Source organism: Colletotrichum lupini, chromosome 5, assembly GCF_023278565.1.
Source record: "Colletotrichum lupini chromosome 5, complete sequence".
NCBI classification, from domain to species: domain Eukaryota; kingdom Fungi; phylum Ascomycota; class Sordariomycetes; order Glomerellales; family Glomerellaceae; genus Colletotrichum; species Colletotrichum lupini.
The window spans coordinates 2,669,777-2,692,908 of NC_064678.1; the positions used below are offsets into that span (position 1 = coordinate 2,669,777).

General features: G+C 54.4%; 11 protein-coding genes and 1 non-coding gene across 12 annotated transcripts; 6 read left to right on the top strand and 6 right to left on the bottom strand.

Annotated features, from left to right (window-relative positions):
- Positions 1-834: 834 nt before the first annotated feature.
- CLUP02_10193 (phosphatidylserine decarboxylase) lies at positions 835-7,016 on the top strand (the record flags this gene model as incomplete). Its single annotated transcript, XM_049289169.1, has 17 exons — positions 835-906; positions 982-1,033; positions 1,114-1,293; positions 1,332-1,573; positions 1,634-1,664; positions 1,711-1,803; positions 1,973-2,213; positions 2,259-2,320; positions 2,387-2,756; positions 2,810-2,836; positions 2,905-2,977; positions 3,066-3,254; positions 3,351-3,395; positions 3,460-5,653; positions 5,709-6,460; positions 6,518-6,723; positions 6,824-7,016. The coding sequence occupies 17 exons, from the start codon at positions 835-837 to the stop codon at positions 7,014-7,016; spliced, it is 5,022 nt and encodes a 1,673-aa protein (XP_049146314.1).
- Positions 7,017-7,794: 778 nt separating this feature from the next.
- CLUP02_10194 (uncharacterized protein) lies at positions 7,795-7,941 on the bottom strand (the record flags this gene model as incomplete). Its single annotated transcript, XM_049289170.1, has 1 exon — positions 7,795-7,941. The coding sequence occupies one exon, from the start codon at positions 7,939-7,941 to the stop codon at positions 7,795-7,797; it is 147 nt and encodes a 48-aa protein (XP_049146315.1).
- A 2,634-nt stretch (positions 7,942-10,575) lies between these two features.
- On the bottom strand, positions 10,576-10,812 carry CLUP02_10195 (uncharacterized protein; the record flags this gene model as incomplete). Its single annotated transcript, XM_049289171.1, has 1 exon — positions 10,576-10,812. The coding sequence occupies one exon, from the start codon at positions 10,810-10,812 to the stop codon at positions 10,576-10,578; it is 237 nt and encodes a 78-aa protein (XP_049146316.1).
- A 77-nt stretch (positions 10,813-10,889) lies between these two features.
- CLUP02_10196 (uncharacterized protein) lies at positions 10,890-13,586 on the bottom strand (the record flags this gene model as incomplete). Its single annotated transcript, XM_049289172.1, has 13 exons — positions 10,890-10,981; positions 11,100-11,284; positions 11,407-11,496; positions 11,557-11,678; positions 11,746-11,793; positions 11,855-11,920; positions 12,108-12,215; positions 12,336-12,491; positions 12,542-12,796; positions 12,886-12,944; positions 13,016-13,228; positions 13,300-13,414; positions 13,476-13,586. 13 exons carry the CDS (start codon positions 13,584-13,586, stop codon positions 10,890-10,892), a joined length of 1,620 nt encoding a protein of 539 aa, XP_049146317.1.
- A 104-nt stretch (positions 13,587-13,690) lies between these two features.
- On the top strand, positions 13,691-13,777 carry CLUP02_tRNA166. The gene has a single exon. It is a non-coding gene; the product is annotated as a tRNA-Glu (tRNA).
- Positions 13,714-14,028, top strand: CLUP02_10197 (uncharacterized protein; the record flags this gene model as incomplete). The annotated part of the gene is made up of 1 exon (XM_049289173.1): positions 13,714-14,028. One exon carries the CDS (start codon positions 13,714-13,716, stop codon positions 14,026-14,028), a length of 315 nt encoding a protein of 104 aa, XP_049146318.1.
- Positions 14,029-15,200: 1,172 nt separating this feature from the next.
- CLUP02_10198 (uncharacterized protein) lies at positions 15,201-15,428 on the bottom strand (the record flags this gene model as incomplete). Its single annotated transcript, XM_049289174.1, has 1 exon — positions 15,201-15,428. One exon carries the CDS (start codon positions 15,426-15,428, stop codon positions 15,201-15,203), a length of 228 nt encoding a protein of 75 aa, XP_049146319.1.
- A 942-nt stretch (positions 15,429-16,370) lies between these two features.
- Positions 16,371-17,218, top strand: CLUP02_10199 (uncharacterized protein; the record flags this gene model as incomplete). The annotated part of the gene is made up of 5 exons (XM_049289175.1): positions 16,371-16,471; positions 16,600-16,743; positions 16,803-16,893; positions 16,930-17,053; positions 17,094-17,218. 5 exons carry the CDS (start codon positions 16,371-16,373, stop codon positions 17,216-17,218), a joined length of 585 nt encoding a protein of 194 aa, XP_049146320.1.
- A 242-nt stretch (positions 17,219-17,460) lies between these two features.
- CLUP02_10200 (uncharacterized protein) lies at positions 17,461-20,103 on the top strand (the record flags this gene model as incomplete). The annotated part of the gene is made up of 3 exons (XM_049289176.1): positions 17,461-17,546; positions 17,630-18,516; positions 18,581-20,103. 3 exons carry the CDS (start codon positions 17,461-17,463, stop codon positions 20,101-20,103), a joined length of 2,496 nt encoding a protein of 831 aa, XP_049146321.1.
- Positions 20,104-20,164: 61 nt separating this feature from the next.
- CLUP02_10201 (uncharacterized protein) lies at positions 20,165-20,893 on the bottom strand (the record flags this gene model as incomplete). Its single annotated transcript, XM_049289177.1, has 3 exons — positions 20,165-20,469; positions 20,549-20,714; positions 20,795-20,893. The coding sequence occupies 3 exons, from the start codon at positions 20,891-20,893 to the stop codon at positions 20,165-20,167; spliced, it is 570 nt and encodes a 189-aa protein (XP_049146322.1).
- A 236-nt stretch (positions 20,894-21,129) lies between these two features.
- Positions 21,130-22,156, bottom strand: CLUP02_10202 (2,3-diketo-5-methylthio-1-phosphopentane phosphatase; the record flags this gene model as incomplete). The annotated part of the gene is made up of 2 exons (XM_049289178.1): positions 21,130-22,001; positions 22,060-22,156. 2 exons carry the CDS (start codon positions 22,154-22,156, stop codon positions 21,130-21,132), a joined length of 969 nt encoding a protein of 322 aa, XP_049146323.1.
- Positions 22,157-22,606: 450 nt separating this feature from the next.
- Positions 22,607-23,062, top strand: CLUP02_10203 (uncharacterized protein; the record flags this gene model as incomplete). Its single annotated transcript, XM_049289179.1, has 1 exon — positions 22,607-23,062. The coding sequence occupies one exon, from the start codon at positions 22,607-22,609 to the stop codon at positions 23,060-23,062; it is 456 nt and encodes a 151-aa protein (XP_049146324.1).
- Between the last annotated feature and the right edge of the window lie 70 nt (positions 23,063-23,132).

The following is a 23,132-nucleotide window of genomic DNA, read 5'->3' on the forward strand; positions in this document are numbered from 1 at the left end:
TTCGTGCCTGTCTTGCCTGTCTGTGTCTGTCCACAGCGTGGGGGCCAAGCATTATGGCGTTCCGGCTCATTCCTACCTGCCTTACCTTATCTTGCCGTCTATGGTCTTGGGTGCTACTTGCTCTTGGACTTGCGTGCCTGCTCTATCTCATGCTTAGATTATGAGTGAATTATTCGTGTCTCAACTCTGAGGAAACCGAGGTGGTTGCAACTGCCATTGGAATTGAGGAGCGATTAGGAAGGAGCGTCTAAAAACACACTTCGTCCTACCTCAAGTGCCTCAGGTATAGAATACTTCTGTTACTTTTGTAGACGGGAGGATGTCGTTCCTTGGGTGTTTCCATTTCGGTACGGCGGTACCTCATCTTCCTGCTTACCAAAGTACTTTACCAACTGGCTTTGCGGGAGATGTACCCAGCCACAAAGTACACAAGCTGACACCGATGTCAGACTAGGCGGGTACGTACTGCAGAAATCGACCACCCTCGAATTGTACAACTCTGGCAGGCCGCAGATTGGGAATGCCACACTCACATGCTCGCTCACGCATTGTTACGAGCTGTACGGGATACTGGGGCCCTCAATGTTAGAGGACTCGAGGTGCATGTCTTCCTTGGGGACGAACCTGGGTAGTACGAAGCAGAGACAACAGATAGAACTCGCTTTCGCCTACCAGACCTCACCTTGTGTACGCATGACGTGAAGACGAGAGGCCACCTTCTCCAACCGGTGCGGTCGGTGAGTGCTTGGGTGGGCGAAATACCATGCATTACCTACTTTACCAGACGTTTGTAGTATTCAACAACCTTGCCTTGAGAAGTAGTGAGAGGAAAAGATGCAAGACAAAAACATGGCCCGGACCTCCCCCTCTTGGTGTCGTCTGTTCTCGTTCCCGAACTCTACTTGGGTTCTTCTATGATCTAGGTACTCCGTACCCATCTTCCTCACCTTTTTAACCTTTGGGCTTCTATGAGCGTGCCAGCAGTGCCTGGACGAAGGCGTGCTCGACGCCCAGGTAGCTGCGAGCGACCAAGGTACCAAGTGATACATACCTCCATAGCTACTAACTTACCTCAACTACCTCGTGTACATAGCAAGGTGAGGTGACCTACAGCGTCTTCTCTCTTAGAGTTCTTCCCAGAGATTGCTGTTTCTGGCTGTTTTCAACCCGAGTTTCTACCCATCTTTGGACGCCGCTTCAGCTTCAGCTCCAGCTCTCCAGCTCCATCCGTCTCCAGCTCTGTTCCCTGCTCAGGATCCCGTCTCCCACCCCAAACCACGCCAAACGCCTCAAGTGAACCCACCCAACCGCACCCACATCACCCCAAACAGTGGCCACTTTGCCCGCTAGGGGACTGCACCACGAGCCGAAGCACCCGCGGACCTTCCCAGCCAACGGCCATCGCTGCCCACCAAAAGTCGTCGTATCTGGGACGAAATACGCTGGAACATACGACGAGACGAGACGGTACTTCGCTCCACCACCAAAATCTCACCGAATCTCAAAGTACCCGCCCGGCCTGAATACCCTCGCTATACGTTTTGTCTGGTGTCTATACACGGCCACATCGGACGTAAAAACAACAAGAAAGAAAAAGGTACCTCGAATACTGCGTCCTTTGCAATTCAACTAGAAGTACATGTCCATATTCTTTTTTTCCCAAGGTACGTAAGATGGGCAACCGCTCCTCTCTCTCTTTCCCCTGGCCAGGCTCCAGAGTTGCTCTCGCTCCCTCTCCGTCCTCGACCTCCGCCTGCATTGAGCCGTGGACTTCTGCGACGCCTTTGCTTCTGCCTCTTTCTCGTTCTCTCTCCCCGTCTCTCTCGCCCTCTCCTCTACCTTTTTCCTATTTTCCCTCGAGACTCTGCTCGCAGGAAACAAAAAAAAAAAGCGTCTCAATCATTCTAATACCCTACCCTTTTGTCGGTTCCTCCTGTCGGGCCCTTCTCCCTAGCTTACTCCTTCGTTCCAGTTGCACATGGCGGTGGCGCCAGGTTGGATGTGCATCGAAGCCACATAATTAAATCTGTACATTTGTTCACTCAACTTTCCATTCTCGACCCCGGGCCTCTTATTATTCAGACATCAGCCCTCAAGGGGCCCCAAGCTCCTACCTCATCTCTCTTCTCCCTTCTTCTTCTCTTCGTTGCTCTCTGCTTCCAGCCCTTCCCCTTTTTCTCACCTACTGCTACTTCTAGACATTTCTTTCCTCCGTGAGATCCATCATCGACCAATACTGACATTGGCTTCATCTCAAGGTCATTGACGGTTCCCACCCTGCGAGGTCAAAACCTGAACCTGAATTGGCCTTCAGCTGTACGTCGAGGCAACCAAAGGCCCCTGCTCGACACGCTACCAAAAGGCCTCCCCTAACCACACTCGACAGCAATTGTTACGTGTGGCTCGCCAGTCATCGCCAATTCGTCCAGAGCTATCTTGAGTAGACGCCACCTTTCGCTGTCCGGCGTCGTTGAGCAGTCCAGTTGGCAGGGAAGCACATATCGCAACGAACAGAACGCAGCGTCGCACTCGTTGAGAAGCGCGGATCAGCAACCAGCAAGCTACACTACTACCGAAACCCTGTCACCACTTGCAGCTGCGCTACCTCATCTCCTGAGCGCGCGCGCCTCTGCCTGCTTGCCGCAAGCCACTGCCCACCTCCAACCAGCACCACCGCTCCACTCACTACCTACGCCTTTGGGCCCTGCCAACAACAATTCGAGCGCGGCAATAAGCAACAGCGACAGCAAGCCGAGGTGTGTGAGAGGTCGAAAAAGAAGGACTGCCTTGTTGTGTACGCCCACCCCAGAAACAAGTCGGACATTTCGCCTGTCGGGTCATGACAATTGGATAGTCGCTGGAGCCAAATACGTAAGGTACCGCAAGTACCTGACGCGACCTAAGGCTTCCCAGCGCTCCGCATTGCGTCTCCTACGTCACCCCGCCCCCCCAATCTGGCCGCTCTGCCCGTGAGTGTGTCTGCTCTTGGCTTGTCGCCCTCACACACACGTCGTGTGCCCTGCGCCCTCCAAACCCTCTTCTTGGCTTGCCGCAACTCTTTTTAGGGGCCGCTCCCCGACCCGCCGTCGTCCACCATGGTCCGCATCATCCCTGGACGACTCAAGTCCAGCTCCTCCCTCCGCAACAGCCGCAGCAGCAGTCCTACGAGAAACAACAGCACCGGCAGCACCAACAGCAAGATGGAGCTGAGTCCGAAGGAGAACGGCTTGACCTTGAAGGTCGTCGTTATGAAGGTAAAAATAACTTTGGCATTGTAGCGCCGATGCGCGGATCCAAGCTGGGTAGCCAACACACAAGACACACGATTGCTGACGCTTGATGCATATTAGGCTCGAAATCTTGCCGCAAAAGACAGACGCGGCACATCCGACCCAGTACGAATTCGAATCCAACCCACGCGCGCTTCCGTTATCCATTGTCTAACATGAACTCTTTTAGTACCTGGTTTTGACACTCGGTGACGCCAAGGTGACCACCCACGAAGTGCCCAAGACTCTCAATCCAGAATGGAACGTCATCGAAGAACTACCAGTCAATTCGACCCAGAGCCTCCTTCTCGATGTTATATGCTGGGATAAGGACCGCTTCGGCAAGGACTACCTTGGCGAGTTCGACCTTGCTTTGGAGGAGATCTTCGCCAACGAGCAAATCGAGCAAGCCCCGAAATGGTACCCTCTCAAGAGCAAGAGACCCGGCAAGAAGACCAGCGTGGTCTCTGGCGAGGTCATGCTCCAGTTCACCCTCTTCGACCAGTCCAACACAGCCGCTTCCCGCGAACAAGTATTCGAGAAGCTCAATGCCCTGCTCAACCAGTTGCCTGCGGGCTCCCGACAAATCACACCGACCATGACCCCCCTCATCCAGCCGGTCCAGAATATGAGGGTCAGCGGAACAAACCCGTCACCTCCCCTGTCGCGCAACCAAACCGACGCCTACCAAGAAGATGACGATGACGATGATCTGGATATCGAAGACGATACTCCCGAGGACGACGATCCCAGCAAACCCGAAGTCGCCGAGAAACGCAAGCGACGCCTGAGGATCAAGGGCCTCAAGAAGAAGAGAAGAGACCAAACATACGAGTTCAATAATAGTGGAAGCGACGTTGTGGGAGTCATCTATCTTGAAGTCTTGAACATTACGGATCTGCCCCCTGAGCCCAACTCGACCCGGACTACATTTGATATGGATCCTTTCGTCGTTGCGTCACTCGGCAAGAAGACGTATCGGACCAAGCGAGTGCGGCACAATCTCAACCCGGTCTTCAACGAGAAGATGATTTTCCAAGTACAGGGTCACGAGCAGACATACTCGTTCTCCTTTACCGTGATGGATCACGACAAGTACTCTGGAAATGATTTCATCGCCGACTGCTCATTACCCATCAGGGAGCTCATTGACAAGGCCCCCCAGGCAGATCCCGAAACTGGTCTGTACGACGTACCCGAACCCCATGAGTATGTCGCCCCTCAACAGCGCCGCTTCAAGAAGCTAGGAATGTCCCGTACATCATCTTCCCAAAGCTTGAGCAAGGTGCGACCTGGATTGTCGAAGAATGCAAGCAGTGCATCCACAACTACCCAGACCGGAACAACAACGCCTACGCCTCCCGCCCAGGGGTCGACTTTGAACCCTGAGTTCCTGTCTCCTGAGCAAGCCCTCGCAGGAGCCGGTGCGCAAACTGCCGAGCTTGAGGCAGACGATGCGGAATTTCACGACTTCAGCGTCGCCCTGAAGATGAAGGACGCCAAGAAGTGGGAGGCCAAGCACAACCCGGTCCTCTACATCCGCGCCAAATACGTCCCTTACCCGGCTTTGCGACAACAATTCTGGAGATCGATGCTCAAGCAATACGACACCGATGAGAGCGGCCGCATCAGCAAGATTGAGCTGACTACAATGCTTGACACCCTCGGATCAACGTTGCGCGAGTCAACCATTGATAGCTTCTTCCAGCGTTTCCCCCACAGAGCCCAAGGCGATGACATATCGGACCTGACATTCGACGAAGCTGTGATATGCTTGGAGGATCAGTTGGAGGCTAAGAGCCGCCCACAACTCAGCGTCACAGACAGAATGAAGGGTATGCTGCCGGATGCTGACAAGGTCAAGAATCTGCTCTCTGCTCAAGGCACCAGCAACGTTCCCGGCGGTCTACCGGCAGAAGGGTCTAGCTCATCCGATGGAACTCTCGACGTTCCGGAGCTCAGCACTCCTGGCGAGGAAGGTGAAATGCTCGACCGGGACGACCTGGCTGAGGACCGTGCCGGCGAGGAGCATGTGGTCGAAATCAGAGAGTGCCCCATCTGCCACCAGCCGCGCTTGAACAAGCGCAAGGATACCGACATCATCACTCACATTGCAACCTGCGCAAGCCAGGATTGGAGACAAGTCAACAACCTCGTCATGGGCGGCTTCGTCACCGCTAGCCAGGCCCAGCGCAAGTGGTACTCCAAGGTCATCACAAAGATCTCATACGGCGGTTACAAGCTGGGAGCCAACTCCGCCAATATCCTTGTGCAAGACCGAATCACTGGCCAAATCAACGAGGAGAAGATGAGCGTCTACGTCAGACTAGGCATTCGCCTGTTGTACAAGGGACTGAAGTCGAGCAACATGGAGACCAAGCGAAGTAAGTTTCTGATGCAGGTAGTTCACGAGAAGCTCGACTGACAATGCTGTTTTAGTTCGCAAGATGCTCAAGAGCATGAGTGTCAAGCAGGGCAAGAAGTTTGATGATCCGGCTTCTAAGGCTGAGATCCCCAAATTTATCGAGTTCCACCGCCTCGACATGTCTGAGGTGCTCCTTCCAACAGAAGAGTTCAAGAACTTCAACGAGTTCTTCTACAGAGCTTTGAAACCCGAAGCTCGCCCATGCTCGGCCCCTGACCGTCCTGACGTTGTCGTGTCTCCCGCCGACTGTCGCAGCGTTGTCTTCAACAGTGTGAACCAGGCGACCCAGGTTTGGATCAAGGGCCGCGAGTTCTCCATCAAGCGCTTGCTTGGTGATGCTTATCCCGAAGACGTGAAGCGGTTCGAGAATGGCGCTCTTGGTATCTTCCGTTTGGCGCCCCAGGATTACCATCGCTTCCACATCCCTGTGGATGGTGTTTTGGGCAAGCCCAAGACGATTGCGGGAGAATACTACACGGTGAACCCCATGGCCATCCGTTCCGCTCTCGATGTCTACGGCGAAAACGTCCGAGTTCTCTGCCCAATCGATAGCCCGACTCACGGCCGCGTCATGGTCATCTGTGTTGGTGCCATGATGGTTGGCAGTACTGTGATTACGCAGAAGGAGGGCGCGCAAGTGAATCGTGCCGATGAACTCGGCTACTTCAAATTTGGTGGCAGCACGATCGTATTGCTATTCGAGCCGGGCAAGATGAAGTTCGATGACGACCTGACTGACAACTCCAACGGGGCTCTCGAGACCCTAGTAAGTTATATCTCAAAAGCCCCCCTTATCGAAAGTAGCTGCTGACATTATTTGTAGGTTCGCGTAGGCATGTCTGTCGGACACGCCCCCGACCAGCCTCAGTGGGAACCCGACATGCGAAAGGACGCAAAGGACGTCACCGATGCCGAGAAGAAGGACGCCAAACGCCGTATTGGAGGCAGCCTCGGCAGCGAAGAGTCATCCAGTGGCGAAGATACTCCGAACGCCAGCGCCGGCATCACCACGCACGCTGCGTCGGCCATGTAGAGTCGCCGTCTTCGCGTTGCGTGTGAGCGGTTCGGGCGCCATGTGCGTTTTGCCAGCGGTTCCGAATACGAGTACCTATCAGTGACTGGAAGATAGAGGAGCAAGAAGAGGTAGACAACAAAACGGCGTTGTGGAAGAACTGGGCGATTTCCTCGCCCTTCGCATGAGCCGCGTCGAGCTTGTCTCCTGTGGTTTCGCTTCTGCGACGTTGGTGGCTTTCAACAGACACACGACATGGCTGAATGCGACAGTAGTACAGCGATTGCAGCGATTACGGCACCGAGCATAAGGGCACGGGATGTGGGAGAGCACACACATGATTGGATCAGAGGCAACACTTTTTTACGAAATACAGAGTACAGAAAACGAGAGTAGGGGAGAGTCTAGGGTGCGGGGAGGGCCTTGCTTGGCGAGGTGGGGGATCAGCAATGTCGCTCGCTCGCTTTGAATGAATGCAGCAACATGTCAGTTTTCTGTAAAACGGGCCCCCTGGTTCATGATGAAGCCAAATGTGATGTGGTGACCAATGAATTGATGCGTTGAGGTCCAAAAGGGAAAGTTTCCTGCCTGCAGTGAGGCCCCAGATGAGTGCATGTCCCCACGATGTAGGGAAGGGTGCAACAGCGTTGATTGAAACTCTGCGAGGTTGGGCGCCATGCTGGAGATGATGGACTACACGAATCGCGTAGGGAACGAGCAAAGCATGGGACCAAAATCATTTCATGACTTTCTTCTAGAAGGACCGGCTAGAGTCTAAGTAAGGGGAGAGTTGTTCATGGCATTGATGAAGTTAGGATGGAGAATGTGGAGGGGGTTGGTTCCTATTATTAGGCATTGACGAGGTTGAGAGTTTGACTGGGGGTTTAATTGATTTTTATTTTTTTTGCTCGTCATTCGCGAATGGCCCTCATCCCTTTTTTTTTTTCCCCTTCCTGGTCAGGTCTTTTATTCAAGGATGATACTAGTGTGATCCGTTAGGAGAAGTTTTTGGAGGTTCCATGTGATGTTGCCGTGTGCCGACATGGGGATGCCTGGTTGGCTGAGTTGGCCCCTTTTTCTTGGGAGTGTCAATGGGAAGGGAAGTTGGGAGTCGCGAATGTGTGTGTGTGTGTTGGGTCAAGTGGTGGAGTGGAGTGGGGTAGAGTGAGTGAGTGAGTGATGAGACGGTGGTGATGATGGGTGATGAATGATGGGTGACGGCTGAACCGTTGCATGAGAGAGAATGAGGTCGGAACGGTAGAAGAAGGTGAGGATGTTTGGTGAAGCTGTGAGAATGACGTGAGGGGTGGGGCACCACCGAAGTGAGTGAGTGAGTGAGTGAGTGAGTGAGTGAGTCGGTGAGGAGGGGTGCGTGTGGTGCAGGTGGAGGAGGGACTGAGTCGCAGGGTGGGGGAGCAGCAGAGCAGCATCGTCGACGGTTTTATGGCGGTTTACTTTTCATTTGATGAGGAATCTTGTTTATTGCCTTGGGGGAGCTTAAACCCATTCGGATTAAGTAGACTTGCCAGCCTTTTTCTTTTGCTTCTTTTTTTTCCGTCATCTTTTGGCATAAATCTGTCGGGTTTTGAGAGAGGGTGCAGTGCTCTGGAATAGTTCTTCTCTTTAATGATGGATGGGGAGGAAGAACTGCAGAATGGTCAAGTGACAGCGCAACTCCCACAATCTCGTGACCGCGGGTTTTCCCAACTTTTATTTACAATCTCTTTCCCGAGTAATGAATCTCGCAACATGTGTATGTGAGGAAATAGTTTAGTATAAAAGTGTGGTAAACAACGTCCTTGGGAGAAAGAAGTGGAAGACGCGCCCAAATGGTGTTGATGTACGGTGAGACTTGGTTACTTGGGACATTGAACGATGACCAAAGACTTTATGGATTAGCCATCCATCGGTACATGGTTGACGGCTGGCCCCCCGGTCCGGACAGAGCGACGGCAAGGTCACGGATGAACCGATTCGGACGCGGGACCCGGTCTACGGAGCCCCTGACCCTCGGGAACGGCGACTGTGCACGGTGACGAAATTGAGAGGAGGGTAAGTGGGATGCTGGATGATTGCTAAAGCGAGAGAGGAACCCCCCCCCCCCCCTTCTTCCATTATCACGAAGGTCCTCCGACGAGATCACGGTGAACAGCTTGGCGCGCACGACGCGGTGCGGCGTAGTCACGTCAAGCAGAGACGAACATCATCATGCTCATCAGTGGAGGGGCCCCTCCCGAGTCCTCCCTGGTGTCTGATGTTCAGTCTCAATTCCAATGCAGGTCCGGTCCTCCACCGAGGTAAACCAAAGTGGATTCCCGCCTCTCTCTCCCCCTCGATCTTCCTCTCTCGCCCAGTCATTCGTTCTGGTGTTGGTCTCGCGTGAACTAGGGTGATGGAATTTCCCGTGAGCTTTTCCCAAGTTTTCCCACCCCCTCGTTGCGTCATGGTGGGGGCCGGGTCGACAGCGGTCTACCGTGTACTGACTCTACTCTTGAGCTACGATTGTTCCTGGTTTCGGAGTCCGGACTCTTGAAGGGTTGGTTGGAGATGCACTCAGTGTGTGGCTCATGTGGGGTAAGTTACCCCCCAAATCGCTCATAGCCTCATACGCAGGACTCCGTACTGATGGTACGCGATAATAATGTACGTAGGCAGTAAGGGGGGCTCCGCCCGACGATCACTGATTGATAACAGAGAAGTGCCGGTTCGGAAAGGGAGAGGGGGGTTCGAGAAGAGTCGGTGTCGGAAGTCGGATGTGGACCTACACGTGTATGAACGGAGTATGGTCCATGGAAGGGGCTGAAGTTGGTTAGGAGGAAACTTGGCACGTGAAGAGGGTCATTCGGTTGTAGACGGGGCATTTCAGACAATTTGTGATGACATTGGACCGACTTTGTGAGTACAATGTTTCAATCACAGTTGCCAAGAATAGCGATGGTGGCACAGAAAGAAGTTGATGTGAACAATTTATTTGGGGGTATCTATTCCATACACGGGAGCCAGTGTTGGAGGCTCTGCTAAAGAAGAACAAGAAAAAAAAAAGATACGAAATGCAAGGCAAGCAGACGCAGGTAGAGAGTCGGAGGGGTGGAGGGGGCAAAGCAAAGATGGAGACGAATGTCGTAGCTTTGCATGTCTCTCGAACGATATTCTTCCCCCTTCCCCTTCGCATCCCACCTTCCTCCGCGTGCCCCGCCGGCGATACAATCATGGAGGGGGGGCTCTTCACTCCCTTCCCCTGCCTGCTGATGGTACGAGCAGCAACTTGCAAAGAGGAATTGGTACGAAGCCGAGAGTACAAAAGAGACAAGAAAAGTGGGCTTGATGTGATGCCCGACCCTGATGGCGTGACGGACGAAACCTTTTCGGATTTACGTCCCTTTCCTCCCAACCCCACCCAAAAACTGCCGGAATTTGACGTGAATGTTTGATTGATTGTGTTGTGTGCGCCGTAAACTCCCCGATGCTGTAGATCCGGAAAACTCTCAATCGAACAAAGATAGAATTGAGCGTTTGGCTGGTGGTTCTGTGTAAAAGTCCCGCTGTTGATAAGGCACCCGAACGCGAAAGCGACCGAGTCAGCGGCGCCGGTTGGAGGTAACGTCGGCACGGTGGGGTGGACTTGAGCTCGCATGCTGCAAGTCCAGCTTCGAAAGATTGATGTTGTTGTTCTTGAATTCCAATGTCCTTGACGCCTTTCCGGTTTCCATGACTATCGTAAATGCGTACATGCAGGTAGCCCAGTATCCCAAGTTGAGATGATGTGTTACTTGAGAGTGGTTGTGGAGAGCTCTATAAACACCCCAAGCTGAAGCTCAAAGCTTCATGCTCAGGGCCCAAGAGCCGACCGAGATGCGTACAGTCGCCATCTATTTGGGTCCGCGCCACGAGGAGGCAGACGGTGATCGAGACATGGGAACGGTGGTCTCGCTGCGGTCGCTGTCCATGGAGCGCTTCTCAGGAGAAGGGCTGCGAGGGAAGTAGGAGGTCATGCTGGGGGCCTGGACGCCGGGGGAGGGCAGATCGGAAGGCGAACGGCGGGTTTCGCGCCATGAGGCGTAGATAGACTTGCACAGGTGTGCGGACATGGTGTATGTGGGCGACATTTTGGAGCTGGTGTGTGAGGTTGTCGTGTAACAAGACTTGTTTGTAGGTTGTAGGATGTGAAGAGACGGAGAAGCTCTCAGGTGGTTGTAGAGAGGTGGTCGCGTGCTTTGTATAAGAGGTATAGTGAGGCTGAGAGCAAGTTGGATGTGGAGTTATCGACACGCGGCTCTGGTGGCAGAGGCAGAGCAGGATGGTGGTAATAGGGCTTGATCGGTTATTATTAGAATCCTTGAAAGGGAGAATGGGAAACAAGATGATAGAAGGCAAGCTATGAGGGGGAGCAGACGGGCTGCATTATATTTGGGCTGGAAGTCGTGGGCAAAGAGACGAACTGCGCGGTAGGCGTGGATGGTGGGCGTGGCACCAGACCAGGCACCAGGGGGACCCTTTTTTTCGCTTTCCCCTTCCTCCACTTTCTCCTTCTGACTTGTACCACAGTAGGACGATTTGTACGAATGCCACAGGTAGGTACTGCGTACATTTGTGATGTATCTTTACGGCGCGCGCGCTCCTATCTGTCAACTTGGACCCAAATCGGCGGACGGGGGGGCACGAAACATGCGATTTGGCGTCAAAAGAGGCAGAAAACGGACGAGGGCGGGCATGGGGAGATTGAGTGTGACTCGCTGCGCAGAGGGAACCACCCACTAACAAGGCCCGGCGAGTTCCCTTCACACCCCTTCCTGGTGGGACGAGCAGGCAACGCAGGCTAGCAGCACCTTCAACCCTTCAACACCCCCCACTGCCCAAGAGGATAGCCGCCACAGGCAAGATTCACCAATGAAGAGCTCAGAAGAGTGAGATTGATGGCTTCTAGCCAATGGAAGCTGAGGCAAAGTAAGCAGACGGGAGAATCTGGTGCAATCTGACGGGAGGAAGGTGGGAGTGAAAACGTACGATTCGAGGCCTGTGGCTGTGCTAAATCATCATACGGACGGGTGGGCGTTGGTGGTCCGGAACTTGAAAGGGCGGACGGGTCCCTGTGGACGCACGAAGTACTCCGTACCTACACATGTATCCCGTAAGGTAGGCTGGGCTGACCATTTTTAGCCACGGCACATCATCTGGTTCGTCGGCCTGGCCCTTGAACTTTGAAAGCCCCCCCATCTAGATCCAGAAGAGCTTGCCAGCGGAAAGAAAGAAAGTGTGACTGGATATGGCTGGATGCCGTTGTTGATCCTTTTGGCGGGGGTTTAGTACTTAGTTCGACGTTGGGTACGAAGTACGGAGTATACGTGGGATAATGATCTGTTTGTTAGCTGTTGATGGATATTGAAGAGCGTTGGTATCTCACCAGGGTGAGGTCTTGTCCACTTCCAAACTGCTCACTTTGGGACATTGCCATTTCGGCCATCGCAAGATACACGACGACATCTTGCTTCAAGATGATAATCCAGCAAGACTGACGACGGAGAGAGGGGCAGATTCGTTTGACTCTTACCACGATACGTCACTGCTTGCGTGCTAGGGATGGGGAATGAGCAAGCAAGACTGACACCAGCCACAACAGGTACCTACGCACAACTACGCAGTTTACCAGGATCTTCATGATTGGCCAGGGTTCACGACCAAGGCAGCTGCACCACGATCTACGCCTGCCACGGTCAATAACGGTCCACCCGTGACCGAACCGACCCTCGCAAGGCAGAGGCAAGAGATCCCGAAGTGGTTGCCGGGACTTGGTCAGGTATCCGTTTACCGTACGGTACTACTCCGTATGGGCAGTACATAGGCCCTCAGCTGCTTCCGTACTACATGCATACTTGCCCAGGTCCAAGAGAGGCAGGCAATGGCACTGTGGATCGGCCGCTTCGGGTCGGAGCTCCTCCCGAGTCTCTGCTCCGACTTCCTTTCCCGATGGGATGCCCAAAGGAAGCGAACATCTGCCAAGTTTGGGAACTCAGGATTGGCCTTTCGGATTTCCCAGCCTAACGCCGCGCTAGGAGCTACGTGAAGGTTGCGGCAGATGAGCTCCAAGGCTGACTGGTTGTGGACGGTATGCCTACTTTGGAAGTAAGGTACCAACAGTGCTTTAGATTTCGTGAAGGGCAGAGAAACCCGCCCTGCCTTACAGGCTGGAGCTCCACGTTCCGAACCGTGGGGGCCCGAAGCTTCTGCTGCTGCCCCGCGACTGCGAGACCGACCAGCAGCCTGCAGGCCACCTTCTTCGAAACCTTAACGCTCCAGCGATGCGGTGCTCACACGACCAAGCTGCAACTCCTCCTGCTGTGCCGATTGGAGCTGCCGGAAACCATCTTCTTCTGCCTTGTGGCTCGGCGCGCGACACTCGAAACTGTAAGATGTACCGTATGTCCGTACTTCCGGCAACCATTTCCCGCCGGTTTACCAGTTGTGGATGGGACGAGTTCGTCCCGGTCTGGGGGACTGAGGATGTGGCATGGGTTAGGTAGTGAGCTGTGGGTTTCCGATGGTTCCAGATGCTCTCTCATTCCTTTTTGGGGCTCTGGCGGCTGAGAAATGCTGACCAGCTTTGCGTTGGCTGAAATGCTGATTGTAAATCACAAAAGGGCAAAAGACGGCACGCCATTCTGTGTGGAATTGTAGAATGGTCAGCGTGTGCATATTTGTAATGCTGACAAGCTGACTGTGGAAGTAGTAAGGCGATTTGCATGACTGGTCGAGGAGAAATCATCGAGTCCACTCGTTCGCTGGCTTTGCAAAACGTTCCTTTGACGTAGAGACTTTTGGGGAAGGCGAAGAATCCCATTTGTTCAAGGTGACTGAAAAATTGACCAATTTCAAGGAGGAACATTGTTTGCCAGCTGTGGTGCGAATACCTGCTCCGGTGACTATTCTAACTCCCTGAGGTGGGCCTGCCCTACTTATTTTGATATGGAGCCACAAAAGACATGAACATCCGATATGGTGTAGTGGCCAACATGATGCCCTCTCATCTCATTGAGAGGTTAGGCATAGCCCCGAGTTCGATTCTCGGTTTCGGAATACTTTTACCATTTCCACGGATTACGTCTTCGTGGAGTGCGTTTTTGGCTTGTTGTTCATCTTCATGTTATCAATTTGACATTCTTTTGCCAGTATTCGTCTGGATGGTCGTTTTCGCTGATGTTGTACTGGCATTGTCCGATGCCTTCGCAGCGACCAACAAACAAAAACGTAGGGTTCGTGCGCTCTTGACAGACATCTTTGATGGCATCCAACACCAAAGATGCAATTTACGCACAGCTCTCCGCTAGGACCAACTTGTCAAAGTTAAGCAGCCGCCCGTCAGTGGTTACCTTTCCTAGCAGAGCCGTCACAGAGTTAGTCTCACTTGTCACCGCAATCCTCAGGTCTGCCGAGGCGATCGTTGGCAGATATAATATGAGACGTCAGAGCTTAACGGCCTAACAGATCCCGCAGGGCGCCCACGATGGCGCACTTCGGTCGTTTCAAAAGATGATGGCTGGCCGCTATCTCACATCTCATTCGGGGAAGCTGGCCTTCTTTATTATTCTCTGGAGTTTTGGACGTGGTGGTTGTGTATAGCTCGCCCATCTTATTGCGAGATTGCGTCGGTGAGTCGTCAGCTGAGGGGAAGGATTTGCTTACGGCTCACCGTCCGGCCACAGACGAACCTGGGGTTGACAAAAGCCCAGAGTCTGTGAGCGTGGTGGTGTTGGGTTAGCTTCGGTCGCAAACTCACAAGCAGTTGCCCCAAAATATGCGCAAGCATAGCGAATGTTAACGTGCCATTTGCCATGATTCCCAATGATCAGAGACGTTTCGTTCTGGATTCACTGATTCGTCCACTCATCATTCTCCTTTTCAACTGCGGTCGCTTTGAAGTGGAGAGGGGGCCAAACGTCCGGGGCAGTGATGGCGACGGCTGCGGTGGGCGACGGAGACAGTAGGAGATTTGAGGGTTGAGAGGGAAGCCGGCCGAGTCTATGCCATTACGACATTGGAGCGTCGCGCAAAAGTCGCACGCGCACTTGGCGTTTAATTGAATCTGGGGCCCTTGGTTGAGAGAAAGCCCGAACGGTGCGAACGGGAGTCTCCCAACATCCCAACCTTTCCGATCGAAAGTGAAAGGGAAGGGGGTTCGTCTTTAATCGACTTTAATGACCTCTGCTCGTGGACTTAATGCGCAGAGTGAGGCTGTGAGGGAAGCACGAGGTGAGGGTGGGGGGATGAATGGGCAAAAGCCTATGCCTCCTGGGATGAAGAGGCCAGGATGAGGCAACCTGCGTGAAGTTTGAACAGGAAAAAGCTGTTGGCTGTAACTTATAGGTGCCCGACATATGGTTCGACGGGCATTTTACGCCAGACTTTTTCTAGCGCAGCACACTCGATGCTTCTCGAGTTCTCAGCCCCCTTGAGGGAGACGTTGTTGAAACAGGCAGACCCCAGATGCGGTGGTATGGGGCTACGCCGGACGCATGAAAGTGTGAGTGGTGCCTGGCTCGCCTTCACATTTCGCGGTCTTGATGGGCCTTTTGGGACTTTGGGTTGAACGGAGAGGACCAGATGGGATGGGGGGGAGGGGGATATGCGGTAGGGATGATTGGATCTTGGGTGAATGAGAAACCCGGGTTGACCGTTCCAGGCCTTGAATGGTTCTTTTCTTGTGGGTTGAGTGAGGGCTCCTCTGCATGAAGGATCATGGTGGACAGGAGGATGCTTCATGAAGGGATGCCAGCTACGGGGTCGGTCGGACAGTCCCTTTTGAAAATGTTTCGATTCTAGAGCAATAATCCGTGAGAGACTCATCCATAAGAGGCATAGATAGTAGAGTTCCAGCCACGCGTGCCGTAGGTAGTCGAAAGCCCTTCGGTATGCAGGCGTCTACGCAGTAGAAGAGCCAGAGCCAGAGCCAGAAGAGAACAAGTCGGTTTCTAAAGATGGAAAATGCAGAGTGCCATGGCGGCCTCTGATTGGTCTCATCTGTAACAAGACCAGCCGTCCACCGGCAATGCTTCCCCCCTTCCTGGTTCATTTTTATTGTGGATTTTGAGGTGCTTCAAGTCTTCCTCCCCCCTGCACCTTCAGTGTTGAGTTTGACTCTAAGGTATGCAGCCCTGGCGAACATGCGCAGAAACCGTCCCCTCCCCCTTGTCTGCCCCCTTCTCGGCCGTCGTTTCCTCCAAGAGACATGCCGGTAGTTGGATGTGCTTCTATGCCCTTCATGACAGTAGTAGCGAGGGCTTTACGTCTGAAACGGCAATGGGAACTGTTGGCATCCAATCGTGTCCGTCCCAACGCGGCCTGGACTAATTCCACCTAATTACATCTTGCGGATACTCTCACTAACGCCGCCGCCGCCGTAGCTCCCGGATCGACCTACATCGTCCCTCTCTTCTATTATGGGCTGCAAATGTTAGTCCGCCGCCGCCGCCGACGCCTCTTGATTAAGTACCCTTTCTGAGGGCAAGAAACATACTCAGGCGTGTTGGTCAAAGTCCCATCGGTGAGTTACGATGTTGGCAAGCCAAGCCAGCATTGACCGAGATTCGGATTTCCTTCGTCTCTCAAACGTCGAGAAACAAAGACATTGTCAGACACGGCCGACACTAGACAAGACACGTCAAAGTGATCAATGCTTTCTTCTCTGTCTCTTCTTCGTCTGTTCTACCCATTCTCCTCTTGGTCCCAGATGATCGGATCCTCTAGCTTTGCCCTCGACTCACACTATGACCCGTGAGCTCATCAAAGCTCAGCCACCCCTATTGCCAATTACCCAGCACGGTCAACGATATGGCTCTGCGGGCTTTGCTTTCTCTACTTTTTTCTCTCTTGTCATCCAATCTACGAACTGTCTGGAGAAGAGGGAATATGGCTGAGTCGCTCACCACGCGCGAGGGCTGCCATCTCATCTTGCATCTCAAAGCATCTGCATCCAACATCCCTGGTTGCTCTCGTCATGCTCCGACGTCGTCACCCCTCCATCTTCGGGCATTATACAGCCCCATGTCACATCTCCCTCGAGTCTCCCCCTCACCCATCCACACACCGTGACCCATCCCACTAGTCATCCTCGACTTGCGCTGCGGCTCATCCTTCCGCATCAGAATAGAGGCCTGAGAAGTCTCAAATCCCTTCCTACGCCGAAGGGAAACAAGGTCCCTCCCCTGCTCATGATCTGCCCATGCCCTTAGTCCAATAATCGGTCACCACCCTTCCTCCACCTACGCTTCTGTGCCCTTCCTTGTCAGGGCGCCGCCTCTCCCGCACCAGGCCCGCCGTCCGAGTCTGAGAGGTCGGACGGACAAGAGAAGGAGAGTAAAGAGAGGCTAAGAGAGAGTCTTCTGACATATACAAGACGATCGCAAACCCTGGCGCTCGGCCATGGATGCCTTTTTCCCTTCCTCCTTCCGCCCCCTTCACCAAACGTGTCAGTTGCACGTCACTCTAAAACTCTATTCTGTTTTGTCTTTACTGTTCTAGACGAGACGAAAAAGAAGCTGCTGCAAAAGAATCAGGCCTACACTCTTTCGATCTTCCTTCTGTTGCTGCTGCTGACGCCTCTGCCTCATCCCGCATTGACCGGCTTCTACTAACTATACTATACTACACCTTATCCATATTGGCAATACCTTCAATCATCCTTCTTCTTCATTCTTCTTGTTTAATCTCTTCATGTCCATGTGCCGCGCGAACGACTCTGCGCTGCCGTCCTCCACGAGGTCATGGAAGTTGTAATTCCACCCAGAGATCATGGGCCGTCCTACAGATATGTATGGGACGACGAAGGGCAGGTCGAGAGGATAGAAAGGTTGGACCATTCCAGCACACCCTCTTTACAGAATCTTTAGAGTTAAGTTTGTGCAGTCAACTAACATAACTCCCTCAACGCAGAGTCCGCTTTCAAGAAAACAATGAACAGAGAGATAGTACAGTGAGCAGGCAAACGGTGCAATGGCCTTTTCTCCGTCACCAGAGCTCCGCTTCCGATGTCGCCTCGTCGAGGCCTTTTACTGGCTTCACGGGGAGCTTCCCGGACCCGCAAAGTTTTCCACCAAAAGAACCAAAAGAACCGACACGAAGAGCGACGTGGGCGCCGGGGAAGCGCAACTCGACGGCCACAATTCTGGAAAATATCGTCCCGGATTACATCATCAACTACATCAGGGGAGAGACGCCCGAGACCATGGCGCAGCGGAGAGAGGAACGCAAGAGGCAGACGGAGAGCCCAGACACATTGGAGGCACAGGCCGCCGCGGCGAATCACGCGGCCGCGCAAGGATTTTACGACGAGGCGACCACGGATCGACCGTCGACAGGCGAGAACGAGATTGGGGATCTCGAACGGATGCTGCCGCCGGCGGACGAGAAGCGCGGAGGCGGAGGGACCTTAAGCAGGATGAAGTCGGGCTGGAGGGCCGGCATCGCGTTGAACATCATCATCGGCTTCGCCATCCTCATCGTCGCCATCGTGTGCCTCGTCCTCGCGCTCGTCGTCGTCGGCATGATCAGGGGCGAGAGCATCATCTTCAAGGGCTCCTGCGCGACGGCCGAACAGCTCAAGATTGGCCTCTTTGTCGCCATCAACGTCATCACCATTGTGCTGCTGTCGGCGGCCAACTACGTCTTCCAGGTCCTGAGCAGTCCCACGCGCATCGAGATTGAGATGGCGCACGACGGGAGGCGGTGGCTCGACCTCGGGATCCCTTCTTTTAGAAACCTGCGTTTCGTCTCGAAACCGCGGGTTGTCATGACGGTCATCATTATGCTGGCGGCCGTCAGTACCCAAGTAATGTATGCGCGCGCTCCTGCTGTTACTGCTGAAAGCATGCTTCCCTTCATCAGACCTGACAGGCGTTGACTTTCTCACTAGTTATAATGCCGTAATCTTTTCGACACAACCTGGCTACGCCCACCAGGTCGTCTTTGTCACACAAGAGTTCCTCGCCTCGGGCCAGTTCAGCAACGCCTCAGAAACGAACGCCGGCGGTCTCTCCAGAGGCGATATTCTCGACCTCCAAGACCTAGCGTCCCGAAAGCAGCTCACCAACTTCACAAACGCTGAGTGCGCAAGTCAATTCGGCGGCGTCTACCAAAGCGACTTCACAGCCGTCGTCCTCGTCACGGATGTCATCGCTCCCAGCAACGCCCTCGTCCAGACCCAAAAGTCCGGATCCTCCCTCGCCCCCTTCATCGTCAACCCGTCCAACCCCACGCAGATCAAGATCAACAGCTCTTCGGTCGATTACTGCCTCGCCCGCCCCGAGGACCGCAACCCCTGCACCGTCGTCCTCAACGGCTCCCTCCTCGGCGTCATCGCCATCCTCAACCTCGTCTCCGTCTCCGCCATCGGCGCCGTCTACTTCTTCACCGGCTTCGAGCCCCTCGTCACCCTCGGCGACGCCCTCGCCTCCTTCATCTCCCAGCCCGACCACACCACCCGCGGCATCTGCCTCCTCGACAAGACGGACGTCAAACAGGGCCGCTGGGGCTACCGCGAGGCCAAGTACTGGACCTCGCGCGACCACTTCTGGTTCCAGACACCCGGTTTGACCCTCTGGACCTTTTGGCTCATCACCTGGGCCACGCCAGCCGCCCTCGCCGCCGCTGCCCTCGCCGTCTCCCTCGGCAAAGACCCGTCCTCCTCCCTCGGCGCCTTCGGCAGCGCCCGCCCCCACGAGCTCTACCCCCTCCCCAACGGCGGCGCCCGCGCCGGAGTAGCCATCGTCGCCGCCCTCCCTCACCTCCTCCTCGCCGCCCTCTACCTCTCCACAAACGCCCTCCTCTCCTCCTACTACCTCTCTCACGAGCTAAGCCAGTACGCCCTCCCTGGCATCTCCCTCCCCCTCCGCGTCAGCTCCGGCCGGCCCCGCGGCACCCAGACCACAAGCCTCTACCTCACCCTGCCCCGCCCCCTATCCTGGCTCCTCCTCGCCTTATTCGCGGCGCTCGGCCTCGTCCTGAGCAACGCCGTGCCCATGGTGTCCGTCGACATGCGACCCGCCACCCGCGACGACAACTTCCCCATGCCCATCAACGGCGTCGGCTTCAGCGGCGTGGGCCTGCTCGCGTTGCTGGCGCTGCTGGTCGTCGTCGCGGCGCTGGTGCTGGGCCTCGGTCTCCGGCGCGCGGACCCGTCGCCCACGAGCGTCGACGGGGAGAAGGCGGGCAACCCGCTCGTGCTGCAGGGCGGCGGGTGTTCCGCCGTGATTACCTCGCGGTGTCACCGCCCGCCGAGCGACGTGGGCGCCGCGTATAGCAACGTCGCGTGGGGCGTCGTCGATCAGGATCCCGAGACTACGTTTGGGCACGCTACGTTCTCGAGTCAGGGCGTGAGCGTCTTGGATCCTGCCAAGGGGTATGCTTGATCTTGGTCGCTTCGTTGGGTCACCTTAGTGTCTGCATATTGTTTCTTATTCCATTTCCCGTTCAGCTGTACATATTTTCTCTTTCGGGCTCTACAGTACCCCTTTTGTCATGAGTCGGGGTCACGAGTGCTCTCTGCTGGTTTCTTGTTTCGAAAAAAAGTTTCTGCATCTGGGAAAGGCATTGTAATGGTGTTAATTGGGGAAGTGTATGTGTATGTATTATTGTTTTAAGCAAGGTCAGAGGGCAAATTTGGTCTGGCTTGGTAGTCAAGGACTTGAGAAACGGCATAGAGATGGGAAACGAAATGGATGATGACGATTGGTGTCGTTTCCTTCGGCCAAATGGATGAACGGGACGGGACTGGACTGGACTGGACAGTCGTAGGGGAACGGTTATTGTAGTACGTTTATACCCTAGTGTTTTGCTTTGGCTGGTCAGGGGAACCAGGGACACGAGAAATACAGAGGAAGAAAGCCTCTCTGGATGAGGCTTGAGTTGAATTCAAGAAGTCTTTGGAACACAGTTTGGGCGTGTCACGATGTTGATATGTGAATCTATTCCCCTCCATGTGGGAACTTGTCTCGATATACCCCTCAAAGACAAAGTTGCTCTGTTCCAGTCGCCCTTCCGCCCGCTTCGGAGCCCCTTTTACTAGACTCTGTTTTGTTGGATAATTCCTATGTGATACACTGGAGTGTAGCAAGTCGTAAGCAACTTCTTAGAATCGATTTCAACATATATCAAGGCAATCATTCGTGACGGGGGCAATAAGTTGAAATGGCAAGACATTGTATCCTTGATCTGTATCTGTATCTATATCTAACGATATGGAAGATAGTTTATCGACCTCTCTTTACATCGCCACATCTCTAATCCAAACAAAACCCTATAACCCGAGCCAACGCCAGAGTATCCGAACCATTATCTCTCAAAGCAAATTCGCACGCTATGCACCGGGTCGTCTTCAAACACCAAACGACTTGACGATAAAACAAACGAGAAGACAATCGAGTCTGACACGACGCCTAAGCAAAGACGGGAGCAATGTTGGCCTTCTCGATACTGGGCGTGGCAACGCTGAACACCTCGGGCCACAGGAACATCTTCTCCTCGGCAGGCGTGATGGCGACGAGCTTGGGGATCGCCGACTTGCTCGACATGCGTCTCCACATGTTGGCGCGCGGGTTGAAGGCGGCGGGCATGCCCTTTCCGCCCGTCTTCTTGTCGTCCTCGTCGCGGATGCGCTGGATCTCGGTCTGGATACCGGCAAAGGTGTCAAAGGGGATGTAAGCAATGGAGTTCTCGACGCAGTACTCCTCCAGACGCAGGCCGCGGCGCGCAAACAGCACGTCGGCCTGGCGCGCGGCAGGCAGGTCGGAGACGCCGTCACCGATGAAGACGATGAGGGGGATGGTGCCGTCCTCGCACGCCATCTCGGCCTGCTCGCGGGCCTCGCCCATGGAGAGCGCCTTGTCATGGCCGAGCTCGTTGTCGTGGCGCCAGATGGGCTTCCAGGCGGAGCCGTCGTCGGTGATCTCGGCCTCGTTGGCGACGATGTCAATGTGCGCCGAGGCGTCCTCGCCGAGGAAGGTGTCGAGGACGCGGCGGAGGATGGGCTTGAGGCCGGCGGAGATGACGTTGAAGGGGATCTCGTTGGCGATGCAGTACTTGTGGAACTCCTGGAAGGCCGGGTCGATCTCGAGCTTCTTCTCCATCACCTCGAAGCCGTCGTCAAAGGGGACGTTGAGGGAGCCCCACATCTCCTCGGATACATCGCGGAAGGAGCGCTCGCCGGACTTGATTTGCTCGTCGAGGATCTCGCGCTGCTCGGAGCCGCAACCGTGGGCGTCGAAGAGGATGTGTCCGGTGTCCTGCATGAAGATTGTTCCGTCAAAGTCTGGAGGATTCATTGTCAGCAAGTGGCGAGATCCAGGGGTGAACGGAGGTGATCTTACCTGAGAAGCAGATGATCTTGCGCTTCTTGTTTTGCGAAGCAGGCAGGCCAGACTCGGCGGCGGCCTTGACTGTTGAGGGAGAGATGGCGATAGGCATTGTGGCGATTGGAAGATTGTGTATACTTTGGTTGTATCAAGATGTAGGTATTTACTGGCACTGGAAGAGATACTTATAGTCTCGATTAGATACGCAAAAGAGGTTGGGTAGTTAGGAATTAAAGTTGTCACGTCCAAGTTTCAACGGGAGGTGTCCAGCTTTAATAGAAGTCAATGCAATGCCCACATGCGATGCTGCCGAACTCTCGACCGAACCGGTAACGGCAAAGAAAGGGGGAAAAGGCGCAAAGCCAGCCGGCCAGCCAAAGTATCCTCTTCACGATGACGGCCTGAATTCCGAAAGGTAGTTGGCTTTTTCTTCACACCCCTCCCCGCTACCCCCGTCCCTCCCCCGAGTCCTCCGCCAAATACGGGGCGTCAGGGCGCGCCAACCTGCATGAGCAAAGGGCTTACACGAAAGAGAAACTAGGTATACCAGAACGAGGGGGTCATGGATCATGGCCGAACAAGAAGAACCCTAGCCAAGGCCAGCCAGCCTTTGAGCGAGAAGGACTCCGCTCTCGTTGGGATTCTCAAAAGCCGCTTCCGGGATGCTACTGCACAATGGCAAGCGGCCGAGACGCCGACTCGGACGGCGTCAACGGGCGCACCGCAGACTGCCAGTCGCCAATGGACACCACATACGATGACGGCGTCTCACAGGGCCCCAAAGGGCAAAGGCATCTGGCTTTTCCGAACTATGCCCACTTGGGACGTTCTAGCGCGAACGAGGAGCAGGGCCAGATTCGAGCAGTGTATGGAGTATGACTGGCTATTTCCTTTACCCCCCTTTCTCTCTGACTCTTGGGCTTTTTTTTTCAGAATTGCGGGATGGGTTGGCTGTACCTATTGCCACGCTCCCACACCCTCGCACGCGGAACGGAAGGCGGCCGGCTGTGCAATCTGACAAATGGCTGTGGGCGATGTGGCAGACAGCCACTTGGAGGCTCCAACCAGGTCTCAGAGTCCAGCAGAGC